At 37.9% G+C, this 17,378-nt stretch overlaps 1 protein-coding gene across 1 annotated transcript in view; it reads right to left on the bottom strand.

Annotated features, from left to right (window-relative positions):
• Positions 1-200: 200 nt before the first annotated feature.
• The window catches only part of LOC113053605 (protein FAM117B-like), a 39,842-nt gene continuing 22,664 nt past the window's right edge, over positions 201-17,378 (bottom strand). Inside the window, exons 5-8 of the mRNA XM_026218752.1 lie at positions 4,832-4,975; positions 4,492-4,711; positions 3,072-3,195; positions 201-2,923 (exon numbers count right to left, since the gene is read on the bottom strand). Of these exons, the coding sequence (XP_026074537.1) occupies positions 2,665-2,923; positions 3,072-3,195; positions 4,492-4,711; positions 4,832-4,975 (747 nt within the window). The 3' untranslated portion in view covers positions 201-2,664. The remainder of the gene's footprint in view (positions 2,924-3,071; positions 3,196-4,491; positions 4,712-4,831; positions 4,976-17,378) is intronic.

Raw genomic sequence — 17,378 nt, 5'->3', positions numbered from 1 at the left:
CAAATATTTTCATTACTCCACATTTTTGTTCTCAGCAAGAGAGGAAACATGTTTCTAATGACACTTGGAAGGGTTTGTTTATTATTCTTGAGTTCTCTTAATGATCATACTTCACATCGTCCAACAAATACATCTCATTACTGGAAAAACAGTTAACCCCAAAGTCAACTCGCATGTCAAATAACACCCTCAGACATTTAAGAGTGAGTGCAACTTTATTCTGCTGAGTTCCATAGACACGTAACAACACGAGAGACTACATGACTCAGACAGACAGCATTCAACACACCATCCCATCATACATCACTGTCTCGCATTAAGAAGTTGTACATATAGATTATAAATATCTGACTGACTGATACTCCACTCTATTTAGAAAGAGTATGCCACTACCCATATAAAAGTATATTAATATTGGCCCTACAGTGAGAGAGTTCTCTACTTCAATACACATCCTAAAGAGATATACAAAAGCACTTGATAAAACGTTTATCAATTTGTTTTTAGCAAGAAACCTTTGGATTCCTGTGCCGTTGCCAGAAGAGATTGCTGCTTTTACATTCCTGAGTACTGATCTAAGATAGTAATCACAGGCTGGGAGATTATTTCAGTTCAAACACAGAAGCCCCGAATGGCTCCGGTTCACAATGCTGGTATAAAAGTGCTAAAATATTCCAGGGTCATGTTGCATTTTGTTTAAAGCTCAAAACAATACCTTGCCTACACCAGCGAACAAGAAAAAACAGGAACTCTGCTAAAAAAGCCTCCCAACAAAACAACTTTGAGGAACCCCACCCTGCACACAAAGCACAAACGCAGCGAACACGAGCCAAAGCCCTAGCGGACCGTCTGTGACCTGTGTGTTACAATCTGCCCAAAGCACTTCTGAGCTTGAAGCTGAAAAAAAAAAACTTCTAGAAGTGATTGACAATGTTCAGCTAGTACTATTATTATCCATTAAATGAACATTCTGTCAGTTTTTTCTCACCCTCAAGATGCTCCTGACTTTCTTCTGTGGAACACAAAATAGTATGTATTGAAGAATGTTGGGAACTCAACTATTTTGGTGCCCATTGACTTTCATTGTATGGAAAAAAATAAAGAGAGGGAGAGAGAGACATTTCTCAAAATATCTGCTTTTATGCTCCACAGAAGAAAAGAAAATCATACAATTTTGGAACGACAAAAATAAATGACTCGGTTTCATTTTTGGGTGAACTATTCATTTCCTTTATGTTGCTTTAATTCCATCTTTTTTATTCTACGATGACCGTCACTGAGCCGCAGGAAATGTTCTCTTTGGCCAAGCCTACAGAAGCACTTGTGTGAGCTGCATAAAATGTCACAATCTTTCATCAGACACTACTTTTATTTATTTTTATTACAAAATAATGCTAAACCAGCTATAGCACAGGAAATCAGTCTAGATGCTCAAATAAGGAAGATTTGGAAGTCTGCTCCATGATGAAAATGACAGGAATTCAAGCAGCCTAGTCATTTAGAAACTGAAACAGAGAGGAAATCTGTGCCGTTTTTAATTGTTTAAATCTAGTGACACACACACACACACACACACACGCTTGATTGAAATTTCCCAGAATGTATGCATTAAATCAATCTAATGACAATATTGTGCTCTGACTTTGTAAACTATTTCATCGGATATCACAGGAAACATTACAAGAATGTTCTGATATCCGAATCATTCACTACTTGGACATTTATGCGTTACATTTTCTCAAGTCAATTTTGTACTTGTCGTGTCCTCCTTTCAAACATCCCTCGAGCTAAATCGGCTTCATCATTGTGAGAGGTGAGAAAACATCCCGTCGGTCCACCCAGATCCTGCCGTGCCCTCCTTTCACTTTATCACTTTGTTCCCTGCTGGGGTGAAGTTCAGAGTTTGGACCCATATGCATTTGAAATGCATTTCACAGCCATGCGAACAAAAGAATGGGGTTTACAGGCCACTCGTCCTGTAGCTGTTAGGCGGCGATCTCTCTCACTATTCTCATCTTTAGCATCTTTCGGTCTCCTCGCCACCAGCGAGAAACGAAGAGGAGAAGAAGCAGAGAACCGGTCCCTCATGTTCCCCTGCTGCTTTTGTCCGCACTGAACGGAGAAGGCCTGCTACTCTGAAAACAATTCAGTCCCAGAGACCTTCATCAACCCAGAATTCATTCTACCAGGTCTCTTGGTCTCATCTGAAATGGCATCATTTGTATTCAATGATGTGCTGATCCTAGTAAAATAGAAACGCTTCTCGCAAACGTGATCCACTGCAAACTGTTATAAAATACACATCGTGTCTCACAAAATCAAATCTAGATAGCCTCCTCAGTACTGAATCATTGAGAAGGCTCATTTAGATTCATTTTCTTAATGATCTGAGACACATATTCTCAAGTTCACTCGTATCTATGAAAGGTAGAGGAATAATAAAAAAGCTAAATACGTTTATCACAAACCTCCCAAAAATGGCCTCCTTCCACAAAGCTAAAAATGTGCATAGCGAAAGACAACCACTTCCTCTCACTCAACGAAAGCCGTTGATTATTAATGACCACTTTGTTCTCGGAGAGATTTTTTTTTTAATCATGTTTGATTACTGAAATGTGCAGGGTATGTGGACGCAGTTGCTAGGACACCCGTTGAGGGGCGTGTCTAACTCTCTGACAGACAGGAGGAGGGGGAGGAGCCTGAGGGCTGCTGGGAAAGCATGCAGGTTCTTCTCGAGACTCTCGGCTCGGGTTCGGGCGTGAGACGGCCGGCGCTCTGGTTCTTCAGGTTGTTGAGCTCCTGTGTGGGCATCAGTGGTTTGGGAATGCTGACCAGGCAGAAAGCGGAGCCGCTCTTGGGGATGAAATTGACCTTGTTCCTATCTGGGCACAGGAACTGTGGGATCTCCCGTGGAGGCCTGGCGCTGAGGAGATGAAAAAGAGGAGGAGGAGGAGAGCGATAAGACGGTGAGAAGCTCTGACTCAGCTTTGAAGTTCTAGGTTTTAAGGCTCAGTGTGTAAAACAATAGAGAGCAGATGGAGCAGCGAATCAGGACACACTGCAGCACTCACTGTGTTTCCTCTGTGAAGACCTTGACTCGCTCACATCCCTCGGGTGGCTCACGTTTGAACATGTAGCTGTTGTTTGGCTTTGGGGAGGAGGCGTATTTGGGTAGCGGTGAGTTGGGGGCTAGATCTGTGAACATGGTATAAAAAATGAGTGGAAAGGGTAATAAAGCTAACTCAGTTTCATTTTTGGGTGAATTAGTCCTTTAAGTCGCCATTAAGTCCATCTTTATCTATCTACAACGACCATCACTGAGCCACAGGAAAAGTTCTCGTTGGCCAAGTCTACAGAAGCACATATGTGATCTGCATAAAATGACAATCAGACACTACTTGATTTGAACATGGTACAAAAAATGAGTAGAATGACAGTAAAGCTCAGGCTGGATTATTTCTGGAGATGCAGAGAGTTGAACAGTCTTAAGGAAGCCCTATAAAATTACAGTCCACTAGATCAGTGTTGCTATTGCTTACTAAAATTATGTTTTTGTTTACTGAAAGTTGAATAAAAAATAAAAAAATAAATATATATATAAATATTAGCTGAAAAATAAAACATTAAAGTTAAATGAGAAATGTTGCCTTGGCAACTAACTCAAATATCATAAGTAAAAGTTCTAAAATGACTAAAACCATAAATAAATAAAAATACAAATACAAATGTAAACAAATAATAATAAAACATAACACATCATTTTCATTTTAACAAGTTAAAATGAAAATATAAGAAAAGCTACTTTATTATATTTGTAAAATTTTAATTAAAATAATTGTAAAATAATTGGATATACTGTAAATAATAATAAAATAAGAAAGCACCAGATTTTCAATTTCTAGGGCCACATAAAGCATAACAAATCAGCTTGAAAATGTCTATCAATATTGCATTTTTAAAAGCAGAGTTATTTTCTAATTGACAGCATCTTAATGCAGTGTTCATGTTGGACTCAAATATAATTAATATATATTACCTTTCAGTGCACAAAATTATAACAATCTTCACAAAAAAATGGAGATGTACAGATGACAATCAAACAGCACATGCTCTTAGCAAGTAAAAAACCTCTCTTAGAAAATGTGAAAAATTGCTAAAAAATATATTATTATTAAATCTAAACCTATAAATAAAATATAATGCAAATATATTATTAAAATAATATACAAAGCTAAATATTATGGTTGGTTGGTGGAAGATAAATCAGTTATTTACTATTTTAATTATGCTTTCAGTTAATAATGAAACGTGTGGCACTGTTAGCACCACATAATAAATCTGACCATGTTTAAATCCACCCCACAAGTACAAAATAAAAATTAAGAAAATGAAAAGCAACAGCAGAAAATGTGTGTGCAGTTCTTACGTGGGCCTAAGGATATGTGAAAAGACCTGGGAGTGTATGTGGGTGTGAATATATGTGAGCTGTACCTTTCTCCCGACCGTCAGCCAGAGTCTCGCCCTCATGGGGAGATGGACTATCACTGCAGTTCTCACTTGGCACGTTCAGGAACGTGGGTGAGATGGACTGAGAGCGGCTGCTGCTGTTGCTGTGGTTACTGCCCGCTGCGGTGCCCAGGGGCGTCTGTGTGTCAATGCTGCGGGAGCTGAGAGGGGGAGGAGCCCGATGCCCATCTGGAGCCTCCTGAGGCTGGCCAGAGGAACACAACAGAACACAAACCTTCAGGTCTATAAACACACACTGTGTCTTAGGGGACACCAGATTATGTAACGGAGAGTGTTTTTGCAGCAGCGTGTCAGACACACTCACAATAAGCTGCTCCTCTCGGTCTCCGGTGTCTCGGATAATGATGCGCTCGATCTCCTGATTCAGCCCCTCCACGCTGTTCCGGAAACGAGAGACGGAGGACTTTGAGATGGGAATAGAGATCAGGATGCTCTTTGGAATAGGAGCCTGGAACAGGAGAGAGTGAAGAGTGTGATTATTTACTGGATGTGATGTTGGAGCCTTGACCTAGTGGTTTATACATATGCTTTGACTCAGTATATATTAGGGTTGTCAATTTAATGCGTTCATTTAATAAATTAGCTATGAAAAAAATCATGCAATCAAAATATTTTTACACAGTTAACACTTTTTGCCCAATTTTGCCAATGAAAATATTACCCATTAATTCCACAGCAGAACTGTTGTGCATCTCCGAGTAACACAGACGTGATTCGTTTCAGAATGAATCTGCGTTTTGAACAAATCGGGTGAACCAATGATTCAATAACCCTTTCATAAAGAGAGCCATCTACATCATTCCTGAAAGAATTAACCCTCTGATGGAATCAAATGAATGAATGACTTACTCATAAAGACATTCACTGCCACCTACTGGCAGTTTTAGTTTCTTATTTTTAGAGTAAAAAATAAATAAATAAGGGATGTTTGATAGTATGCCCAAGAAAGAAAACTCTGTCATAATATAGTGTGTGTGAGTTTGTATTTGCACACACACACACACACACACACACACACACACATATATAACATATATATATAAAATAGGAAGTCACTTCTGTTAACCGCAGTTTTTATTTTATTTTATATGATTGACCTCATACATTTTATGTTACTAATAAAAAAATCTATTCATTATATAACTTAATTTATATTACATATTTTTATATAAAATAATATACAATATCAACTCATCATATCATATATTATACTATTTGTTATGTTAATTTTAAATAAAACACATAATAATAATAAACAACCTTTGCTCTCCTATTAATTTCTGGTTACATCGATTTACCAAATTTTTTTTTGTTTCTAATAAAAAATTAAACTATATGTTTTTATACTTAAAAATTAAATGTTATTATTTATTATTTTATCTGTAAAACAACATATATTATAAAAAAAATAAAAACACAGTAGGAAGTAAGTTTTTGATCTCCTATTAATCTTTGCTTATATTTAGTCTTTGCTTATGTTTAGCAAAAAGAGGCACGTGCGTGTTTTTCCTGAAGTTTGTAACAGTAATTAATCAACTAAAAGCTTTAGGCCATCAATGCAGATAAATGTGTGTATGAGGTTGGTGTGTTTGGGTACAGTGTCCATAACACAGAGACACGACCTCAAAATGAGAACAGATATGTCAGTGTAAGGAAACACTGCCTGTGTGAAAACTTACAGCAACAGCGTCCCACAGCAGCTGAATATTCACACACTTCAGTTTCCCTAAGATGCTAAAAGCTATCAGAGGTACGTTTTATCACAACATGGCACAGGCACATTGCAATGTAGCGTGTTGGTGTCCTCTGCAGATCATAGAGTTACGTAACTCTGTCTCCCTGGTCGACTTCTGAGCCTCGCTTGCACGTCTTTGATGCAAAACTCACGACTACACAAGGCGACATACTGAGACAACACGATCATGCAAACTCAATGCTTAGAGTTAAATCAGCATGCACATCCACAGCATGTGCCATCTATGCTAACAGCTGCTGTTTATGACGACATCTGTGAGAGAGCGGACAAAAACTTCACCTTTCCTGAAAGTCCACTTCCTGTCATTCTGTTAGAGAGGGGGTCTGGTCTTCTTCCTGGTCCACTGGTTTCTCTCTCTCTCTCCTCTGTGCTCTGTCTCGGCTCATGTTCTAGATTTTAGTTCTCTCGGCCCCCCTCCTTCCCGTGTCTCTTCATCATGTCTGCCCTCTCTCTATCCCTTGTTCTGATCTTTTTTCTCCAAGTGTATTTCTCCATCCAACCCCCTTTTTTTAAAGCTGCTCTCGCCCTCGGCCCTCCCCCCTCTTCTTTCTCAGGGTAAGAGGGAACAATGTGAGGGCATTAGCAGGACGTTGCTGAGAGTTGTGTGGCCCGGCGGTGGTCCTCGCTCAAAGCACGCCAGATTTGCTTCATTAACATCTCAAAAGAGCGAGCCAGGCTTTAAAAACTCACATGCAGTATCACTACATGCCTCTCTTCTCTCCAACGTGCATGTGTGCATTTAATAGGAGATCATATTGTTTCAACATAAAAGTGCTCTGGACCCGTTTCTTCTGAGTGGTTTAGTTATTTATCTGCTCATCAGAATGGAAAACAGCTGAGAAAAACCCTGACCCTCGAGGTCACCGGTTAAGTGATTTCAGCTATTTCCTAGCTACTCCCTGGCAAGCGGTCGCTAGGAGGCAAATATTTGTTTACGTATCAGATTTCCAGTGGCGTGCTGTGACACTAACAGAAATAATGTATGACCTGACCACAATAAAGAACGACACAGCGCTCTCGGACCCCTGGGTCAGCACCACTGATCTGATTGGTGTCGTCTTCAGACAGAAGAAACCTGGCTCAGCAGTTTGGTGATGTCTATAGAGGCTACACTGGACTGCTAGCAAACCCATGCTAACTTCTTGACCACACACATTTGCCTCTTAAATAAGAGGCTCAAATTAAGGTGCAGTAACCGCAAGAGAATAATCCGTCAGCCAGAGATGTGATGAGTGCGAAAAATGTGTTTAAAGTTGCAGTGTACAGAAGTGCTATTCCCCACCAACGTACATGTTAAAGAAATGGACTAATTCATATCAATCGATTGTTGACTGGATAAAGCTAAATGAAAGCTTGCAGTCAGCTGTTGGAAAGGGATAGAGTTTAAGCAGGTTAAATGATTGGAGAACAAAATGTGCATGTCATGGATTGGTGGTGATTTCTTTGCAGAATCAAGGGTAATGTAGTTTCCCACCAGAAATTCCATTGTTACACATGATGATTTAAAAAATAAGTTGAAATGAAGTAGGATGATGGATTCAACAAAAGCATATACCATTGATTTACAACTTCTGAGCTCACCCTAAGTCTGGTCTTCAAAGGTTTGTAAGTTATTAAGTCAATAATCAATTCCCCTATGGAGAAAATGAATGGGATTTTTACCTACAGACAGGGATGGAAATTAGCACCCGCCACCAGCCAAATGCGGGTGATTTTGTGTTGTGGTGGGTAAACTTGCTTCACCTACCAAAAAAGTTAATTTCCATCCCTGGTGTGTGTACATCACACAATAAAGTGATATATAATCCGAAGCAGCTCCATGGAGAAAGGCAGTGTAAACCGAGCTTGAAACGGCGGCGTTGTTCCCAGTAACCTTACAATGTTTGCAGCTGAAATTAGTGCCGCTGGCGGAGTGATATATTTGTTGGTTATTTACAGTATGTTTTATAACACAGGCTCATGATATACAAGATCGCGTGAAGAGTTTGTTATTGCGCAAAAATTTCCGCATACTGTCACTTCTTTGTCAAACCCTGGTGAGTTCATTCTACTCCAGAATTCTGCAACATTTTAGATAATATGGACAGTTTTTGTTTATCTTTTTGTTTGCAAACTAACAAACAGTATTATCGGTCACGTGTCTAATAACTGCTCTCCGGGGGATGCATTTTATTTCCAGTCTTTAAGTACTTTTTCAGAAGTTAGCTCTGTGGCTAGTAAGTTGTTACGCTGTTCATTTTTGTTTGTAGAAACAACATAGCTACACATGTTTGACAGCTCTGGTGTGATGAGACGTGTAAAAATGATGTATTAAAAACGCTCGTTCATCGATGGCGTAAAAGTTTGCAAGCAGAGATTTCTTTCAGTGATTACAGGGGACTTTTCCCCACGTGTTCCCTCAACCACAAAAAACGGCTGTTTCAAAACCTAGTAAGCTGCCTAGATTGAGCAGCACTGAAAGAGAAAATGTCAGTATTTCATTGAGACTTGAGATTAAATAAACTGCTTAAGTATTGTAGATCTTGAAGTATTAATTTTCACATGCAGTTACACATTGGCGGTTAAAAACAAGAAAGTGGCTGGTAAAAACATTGAGTGGCTGTAAGATTTTGAAATCCACCGGCCACTGTCGAAAAAAGTTAATTTCCATCCCTGCCTACAGAATCGAACTGTTGCACTGTATTCAAGTATTGCAACGTTAGCTTTGCAACATGTGCTAATGCCAAACTCTACTGGATTCAGCCAGGAGCGGCACTGTTCGTGAACTTCATGTGAGCAGCAATGTAGCTGTAGTTTCTACGTAGCACATTCCAAATTAGTGAGACTTCATTTCAGTCTGGATGCCGCCTTAGAATTCAACTACAGTTGAGGGCTGAATGTGGACTGAAATAAAACTGAAGTTATATATAAACAACTTAATTTGCTCTGTTGCTTTTAGTTGCAACAAAATTACAAGAATGGTTAAAAAAATAAAATAAAAAAAAACTCCATGAACACGCACTGAAGCCTCTGTAAAACAGTTAGTTAAAGTCTTCCCGACTGCACGTAAAGGGCCTTTCTTCACTGGTATGGAGGCCTGTATTGGTTACCACAGTCCGCCTTTAAAACAAGAGGTTCGACAGAAGAATCCCTTTGAAAGGTCTCCAGGCCTTGATAGCTATACTGGGCACTTTCACGTCAGCCTTTCTATGACCACTCTGGTCTGTATAAAAACAAGAGATTCATGGGGTTGAAGTTGTTGACTGGTGCTTAACTAAAGGTTTGTGCAGAGACATAAAGGCACGACCCCCTCCAAAGCCCCACGCAAGTTCAAATGACTCACAACGCATCTCTTCTGTCTCCCTGGACTCACAATACAAAAAATTTAAAAGTTCAGAACCACTCAAAAAAAAAAAAACTCAGATCAAACAAAACCTGAGAAGCTTCTACTGTTTCAAAAGAAGGTTAGAAAGATACAAGTCACAAGTGATGAAAAAACTCAATTCATCAACCACCACAAAAACAACATATTAAAAAAAAAAAATCACAGTAAAAAAAAGGAGACTCTTTAAGAAAAAGCATCGGAAACATTTGTGTTCGTTTGCAAAAGTAGGTTTTACACATAACGTGCCAAAAGAAAATCTAAATGAAACCGTTCAAAACAAAAACATATGCTCATACTAGTGCAGTCTATGTGGGAATTACGCATTTGCCCCTGAGACTACTTCTCTTACATGCAGGTTTTTTCTTTTTTAACAAACTGAGGTACAAGACTTTTATTTTCTGTCATTTGATGCCTCAGATTTTGTTGACTGAGACAGACTTGTATTTAACCTGAAATATTGGTTTAATGGAGTCCAGTTCATTTCCAAATGTGAGACTATGGAATGTGATCAAACTAAAGCTAAACAGAGTAGCATGCTTCATCATTTCCTCTAAATGCTCCAGTGACGGCACACAGAGGGCCTCTGCACTCCTCATTTCTGACACTAGCAGGCGTTTTGGACTCCACACAGACAATGGCAAGAATGGATGAAAAGATGTGCTCAATCCTTTAGGCACAAATACAAAAGTCAAGCCCAGAAAGCAGCCAAAAACTGTTAATTATTAATCATTGAGCACAGCACATGACAGACAGAAAAAGCAGAGGAGATAGAGAACAAAGCGGGAGGTGTGTGTATGTGTGTTAGGATCGTTTATCATTGGCCTTTACCCTGCAATCCATCACACATGAATGCTCAAACTCTGAATGTCATGGAGATCTGGGTCTGCCAATATAGCCCCTGACAGGACTACTAACCTGACTGCACACTGTTATGCATACAGTACAGCTGCAACAGCTCACTTTAGGCCATGCTAATGCATCTAGCATGACTAGAGAATATACCCAGAGGACTAACTTAAAGGTCCCGTTCTTCGTGATCCCATGTTTCAAACTTTAGTTAGTGTGTAATGTTGTTGTTAGAGTATAAAAAATATCTGTAAAACTCTAAAGCTCAAAGTTCAATGTCAAGCGAGATATTTTATTTAACAGAATTCACCTACATCGAACGACCAGTTTGGACTACATCCCTGCTTCCTGCAGTAATGACGTAACTAGAAGAGTTGCGTTTGAAGAGTCCAATCACCTTTGTCTGTGCTTCCCAGGGACGCTGTACTTAGAGATCATAATTATAATCCACATGTAAAACTATGTGCAGCACATATTGCTGGGGATAGCTTCCTCAATCTCAATCAGTTTAATGCCGGAATCGCACAAAGATTATTCTTGAAAGATGGAGCAGTTCCCTCTATGTCTGGAGAAGGCATTGTTTATGGACCACAAGTTATATTAATTATAAATTATAAGTTTTATAATTTTATAATTTAAGTTGGTGCGTTTAACAGTTTCTGTAACTTATTACACAAAGGGCAACGCTGTTTAGCTTTGTTAACTAGATGGTAGGGCTGTGAAAAAAATCGAATGCGATTTTCCTGCGCATCTCGTCAGTAAAAACGCTCCAGTGATTAGAAGTACATCTCCAGCGCGTGCGTTGAGATCAGGATTGCCAGGCTTCAAAACAAGTCCTGCCCACTTGCTTCTCAAAACTACTCCAAAACTAGCCCAATCGCGTTTCCAGGAGGGCAGCGTGCGCTAAGCTGGTGTCGAATCACAACACCGGAACCACTGGCACAATCAGAAGTCGTTACGTATTTTTGAAAGAGGGAATTTATAGAACAAGGAAGTCATCAGCCCGTTTTTATGACAGTGAAAACAGCGGTATAAACATAGGTGAATTGTGTGGAAAATACAGTTTTTTTTACACGCAAAACATGAACACGTTATATTCCACACTCTAAACATAATCGAAGCTTAAAAAAAAAATATGAAAAACGTGACCTTTAACAAATATTATTACTTTTGATCGGAGTATATATATTTAATGTATCAAGCTTTTTTAAAGTGGACATGAAATGCATTTTCAAATCTTTTTCTTTAGAGGTTAGCTAATCAAATTAAAGTGTTAAGCACCGAAAATAGTGTGAATATTTAAAAAATATGTAATTTTATTCTCATTTTTTGAAATATATTTTTTGGACACTGCTATACTTTTTTCAGGATTCTTTGATGAATAAAAAGCTAAAAAGAACAGCATTTATTCAAAATATAAATTTTTGCTAACAATATAAATCTTTGCTATCGCTTCATAAATTCAACACATCCTTGCTGAATAAAAGTTGTAATTTCTTTCAAAAAATAATAAAGAAATTAAAGAAAAAGAAAGTATATTGTTAGAAAAGATTTCTATTTTAAATAAATGCTCTTTAAATAATTGACACTTAAAAAAAAAAAGTATCACAGGCTCCAATAAAAATATGAAGCAGCACAACAGTTTCCAGCACTGATAAAAAAATCTGAAGAATTTCCGAAGAATCGTGACACTGAAGCCTGCAGTAATGATGCTGAAAATTCAGCTTTGATCAAAGGAATAAGTTAGATTTGAACGTATATTAAAAAAGAAAAACATTATTTTACAACATAATGATATTTCACAATATTATTTTTTTCTTGTATTTTTGATCAAATAAAGGCAGAATTGATAAGCATAAGAAACTCCTGTAAAAAACATTAAAAATGGTTCTGATCCCAAACTTTTGACCAGTCGTGTATGTACTGATGATGATACACTACATTCAGTCTCTTAATATTGTTAAACCTTGGCTTGACATTTATTCCAAACACACTTAACAATGATTATAAATACATGTATTTAATGGAATTTAAGGACAAAATACTTAAAAAAGGGTTGTGTGTAGAGAAAAACTGTAATATAATGACTGGGGAAATTTTTTATGTGTTGAAGACAAAAACTTGAGGAGTTAGCTTCGAGCTATGAAACTTCCAGCATTGTTTTTATTGTTAAGCCACCACTTGATTGCCAATACACCAGAGTTGTTTGTCTACTGGACACTCGTGTGAAAATATATTTTCACAGTTTCATTAACAATATGATCAACAGCCTTGTACACAACAGTACACCATACTGCTAATACACCTAGCATGGCTACGGAGTACAAACTGAGGATTAACTTCATGGAAGTTACTGTCATGAATTAGTCAGAATGCCAAAATGAGTCTTTGAGGGAAGGAAGTAGAGTCTGCTCAATATTTCATAAATGTAGGTCCAAGGTCATGCTTAATTTTCACATCCCTTGCTATTTTTGTCCACTGGTGATTTGCAGAGATGAAGTTCAATGCAACAATTTACACAAGAGCGGATTTATGAATGAGTTAAACAGCCATTCGTTTTGCTGATGTTTCATGAGGCCCATTGATTGGAAATGCTAGATCTAACCTAATGCTAATACATCTAGAGAGTAACAGAGGACTAATATGATGGGTGTTATTGTTATGGACCTTAGTCACAGTGGACCCCATATTTAATTTGCATATGATTAATTTGATATGAATGGAACGAAGCATGAGGAACAAAAGTATAGGCCATTGGGACAGAAGAATAGGTTGTCTAATTCAGAAATCATAGGTGCATCTCAATTTCGTATTCATGCACTATTCTATGCTAATTTGTGGTATAAATAGTGTAATTACTTAATGTTTTTACACTGAAAAAAAAAAAAACAATAAGTGTACTTACATGGATAACGGAATTAAAACAAAGAAACTAGAACAAAGTGTGGAACGTTGGAAGCATCGTGCATTTCCTGACGTATTGGAAGGAGGGCTATCAGACACTAGACGAAGAGCAAAAAGAGCAGTACAAGTGCATCATTTGGGACATAATAACTCATGACGTTTTGTTCACTGGAACTTGTGGAAAGACACATTTCAATTATTATTTTAGCTGAACTACTGACTCACAGGTACACAACAGTACAACAGGTTAAACAATTAGTACTACCACCTTGTATTCAATTGTAACAAATATGGTGTCTACTCTAAAGTCTATGATCGAGTATGTTGATTCTGCAATCTGTTACAGAGCAGTTCCCAAGCCTGAAGAAGATGCGCACATCTCCACAGCTGTTCACCCGTGTTTCTGTGTCTCCTCGGATGTTCTTCTTCTTTTCTTCACTTGGAGCTAATGACCTTATGGCCAGATCTCTCATAAAGGTTTTCAAATGCAACTTTCATTCCTCCTCTATTCTTATTCCCCCTCTTCAGGGCTTTTAATTCTGGAAAGAATGCAATTTTCATGACTGCCACTTCATCTTTGCCACTTCATCTTCTGCTTTCCATGCACATAATGGGAGGAACACCCCCACGTATACCCGACTCAGCCGTGAGACAACACACACACACACACATTCCTCCCCCTCGACAGAGGTCACAGTGTGTGTGTTCTTTAGGAAACTGCTTTTACATCGGAGTCCAAAAACAAAGAAAGTAGAAGACAGAGAGAAATTGAAGTTTACAATAAAATTTTGGGGTTGAACTTGGTCAACAATTTGATGAAAGGGGAAGAGTTTACAGCCTACATCATACACTGGGTGACACCTGACCGTGATGTTTCAGCTGAGAAACATCACGTCCACTCAGCCTGAGGTGCAGAAACATGCCCTCTCACCTTACGTCCATGCTTGTTATAATTACCGGGCATGGGCATCTCTCCGGCTCTAAACTCAACCTCAGCTGCTTCAAATTACGGCTAATACACAGCAGAGAAACTCCCTGAATAAATAAACCTATAAAAGACAAATCCAGCTCCACTTCGACTGCTATGAAGAGAACTACAGGAATCTGATGGCAGAACGAAATGGCATTGACCAATGATACACCGTTCAATCACCCCCTCATACTCATCATCTGCTGGAGGGGACGGGACTTACAGATGTGTGTGTGTGTGTTTGTGTAGAGCTAAATGATCACATGGTAGTCTGGGTTCCTGGAATAGCAGGTTAGCACTTCCATATGTTTTCTCACACTGAGGCTATGCTGTGAATCTCTGGTTGAAGAAAGCAAGAGAGGCACGAGGGGAGAGAAACATTTTGGTCTTGAGAGGCTGAAACCATGAATAGTCTTACAGCTTGTCTCAAGCAAACCAAAAATCATTCTCCTTCAGCAAAACTACAGTTGGAGTATGGTTGTACCTAACAGTAAACTAACCTTTTCAATCTCTGCAGTATATTTGTGTTTGCTCAAAGCATTAACAGTTGACAAGTGCTAGATTTCTGAAAACAAACAGAATATACATGAAATCAATTAACATTTCTTGTGATCAGTGATGTCACAGAAAAGGCTATCCCACAATGCAACGTAAACAACCTTGTTCTGACTCCTTATTTGACCTGAACAGCCAAAACTTAAGACACTGTTCACAAAATTTAATTACAATTACAATAATTTATTAGAATTAAACCCTCTGGGGTTCTTCGGTCATTTATGACCCGAAATTTTTTTTTAAAAAAATGTTACAAATCGTAGCTTCATCGGAATGGTCCGAAACTTGGTGACTTTTTTGGTACTTGGTATATGAACACCCCAAAAAATTGGGGACAGGATTTTAAAAGTCTAAGTGGTCGTAAAAAAAATAGTCACACTCAGGGTCTTCGGGTCAAAAATGACCCGACATAGGAAATGAATGGGAAATTTGCAAAAATATGAAAATACTGAGTTTTTTTGTGTGTACAATCTACAAATCAGCCACGATGCAGAAAAAAAGCATACAACAGTGAAGGGGTGAATCTCTAAAACATCAAGAGTGCAAAACAGACAAAAAAATTCACACACACACACACACACACACACTTATACACACAAAAACACACACAAATGAAAGTATCATTGCAAAAGCTAATTTTGTGAAATGTGTGAAATAAAAGAAATTATTCATCAATGTAAGAAATAAAGTGCACAGCAATAAAAGCATGAGGCTGTAAGCCATCAAGGTTGCAAAATAGACACACTCACTCACACACACACACACACACACACATAGGGAAATATGAGACTGGTGAAACTGTAACAGAGATATGTGAGAATATGTGAAATAAAATCAATGAATCAAATAAAGGGGAGACATTGGATCCAAAATGCAAAAGTCACACACCATGTCTCTCTCTTGAACACACACACACACACACAAACACACACACACAAGCACGTGTGCACGCACGCACGCACACACGCACAAACAGAGTAAGGTCAAAGGATGGAATTCTTCCCTAGTAACCTCCAGGCCTATTCGAGCGACCCAGGCCCAGCGTGACACTTTTTTTATTTTTCTATTTTCCATTTACATGTACTGTTTGAAAATGATTATACGTTTGCTGTTATTTTGTTTTTTGTTCATAATTGCTGTTGGCAATTTTGAAGAGTTACTGTTCATTGAATTGCAAAAAATAATTTTAATGGAAATGTTTATAATAAAAGGTAAATAAAAATATGTTATGATTTAAATAATGTAATTTTTTTTATTAAGTTAGAATTAAAACAATGGGTAACAAAATGCTTTCCATTTGTTCTCTTTCTAGTGCAATGTTCAGGTTTGACTGTATTATAAAGTAAAACTGGCACTTGAAATTACCATTTAAATCAACCAAACAAACAAAAAAAAAAAAACTTGACAAAAATAGTCTTTGAGAATCTGTGATTATATATTAAAATCCACAACCTGAAATAAATAGGCAAATATGTGCAAAAATCACTAGAATTCACAAGCCTTTCTACAGAGAGCTGTACATTCTCTCTAGTGGTAAAAATGTGCTATTGCATGATAAAAATGCTTAATTTGTCCACCAGATGGCACCAATCTAATTTCAAAAATTGTTTCTATAGGCCTTGGCTGTACTTTAAAATAAAATACAGCATTAATAAAAATAAAAATAAAAATACATATATATAATAATTTTCTATTATTCAATGGGAAAAAATGGATCAATAATTATTGCATAAAAATTCATTATTCATTATTATTATCATAAAATTCTCTCAAACACAAAAAAAGAAAAAATATTATTGAAACAAAAATACATTTGATTGATTTACTGAAAAAAAGTATACCTGAATCCCGGCCTCTGGGTCATTTTTGACCCGAAGGTCCTGAGTGTGACTCATAAATGAAGAACCCAGAGGGTTAAATTGTAATAACTGGATGCCACTAATTATACATGGAAACGTAACTGGGTCATGTGACAATGACTCAATACACTACCATTTCAAAATTTAACTTAGTATAAGTGTACCGGTTTAATTATATAATATAAAAAAAATGTATACCATGATATACATATATCAGAATACTGCACATTCAGTTAATAGTAAGCTAGTATTCCGTTCTGAACACAGACTCTGAGTGGGGAATCTGTAGGTGTACTACGCTGGTCAAATCAGTATTCTTGTCCAGTTCAGGCCGAGCTGTGAATAGTCTGGTGTTTTGTGCAGCAGAAGGGCAGAGTCTGAGTACAGTTCAGAGGATTAAATACAAAAGATGAATACAGTGAGACGACAGATGGTTCTTGAGGCTGCCACATGCACACACACACACACACACAAAAAAAACCCCAGCCGCACAATGAGTCCCAAAACACACATCCAGCGAGCCGGACAGAGTGTGGCCTTTAATTGACTGGCTGACAGCTATAGTACAGTAAAGACCAGGCGTGTGGCACATTCACC

Source organism: Carassius auratus, chromosome 34 (assembly GCF_003368295.1).
Source record: "Carassius auratus strain Wakin chromosome 34, ASM336829v1, whole genome shotgun sequence".
In the NCBI taxonomy this organism is placed as follows: Eukaryota; Metazoa; Chordata; class Actinopteri; order Cypriniformes; family Cyprinidae; genus Carassius; species Carassius auratus.
The sequence above is the reverse complement of the archived record's forward strand: the minus strand, read 5'-3'. Positions and strand labels throughout refer to the sequence as shown.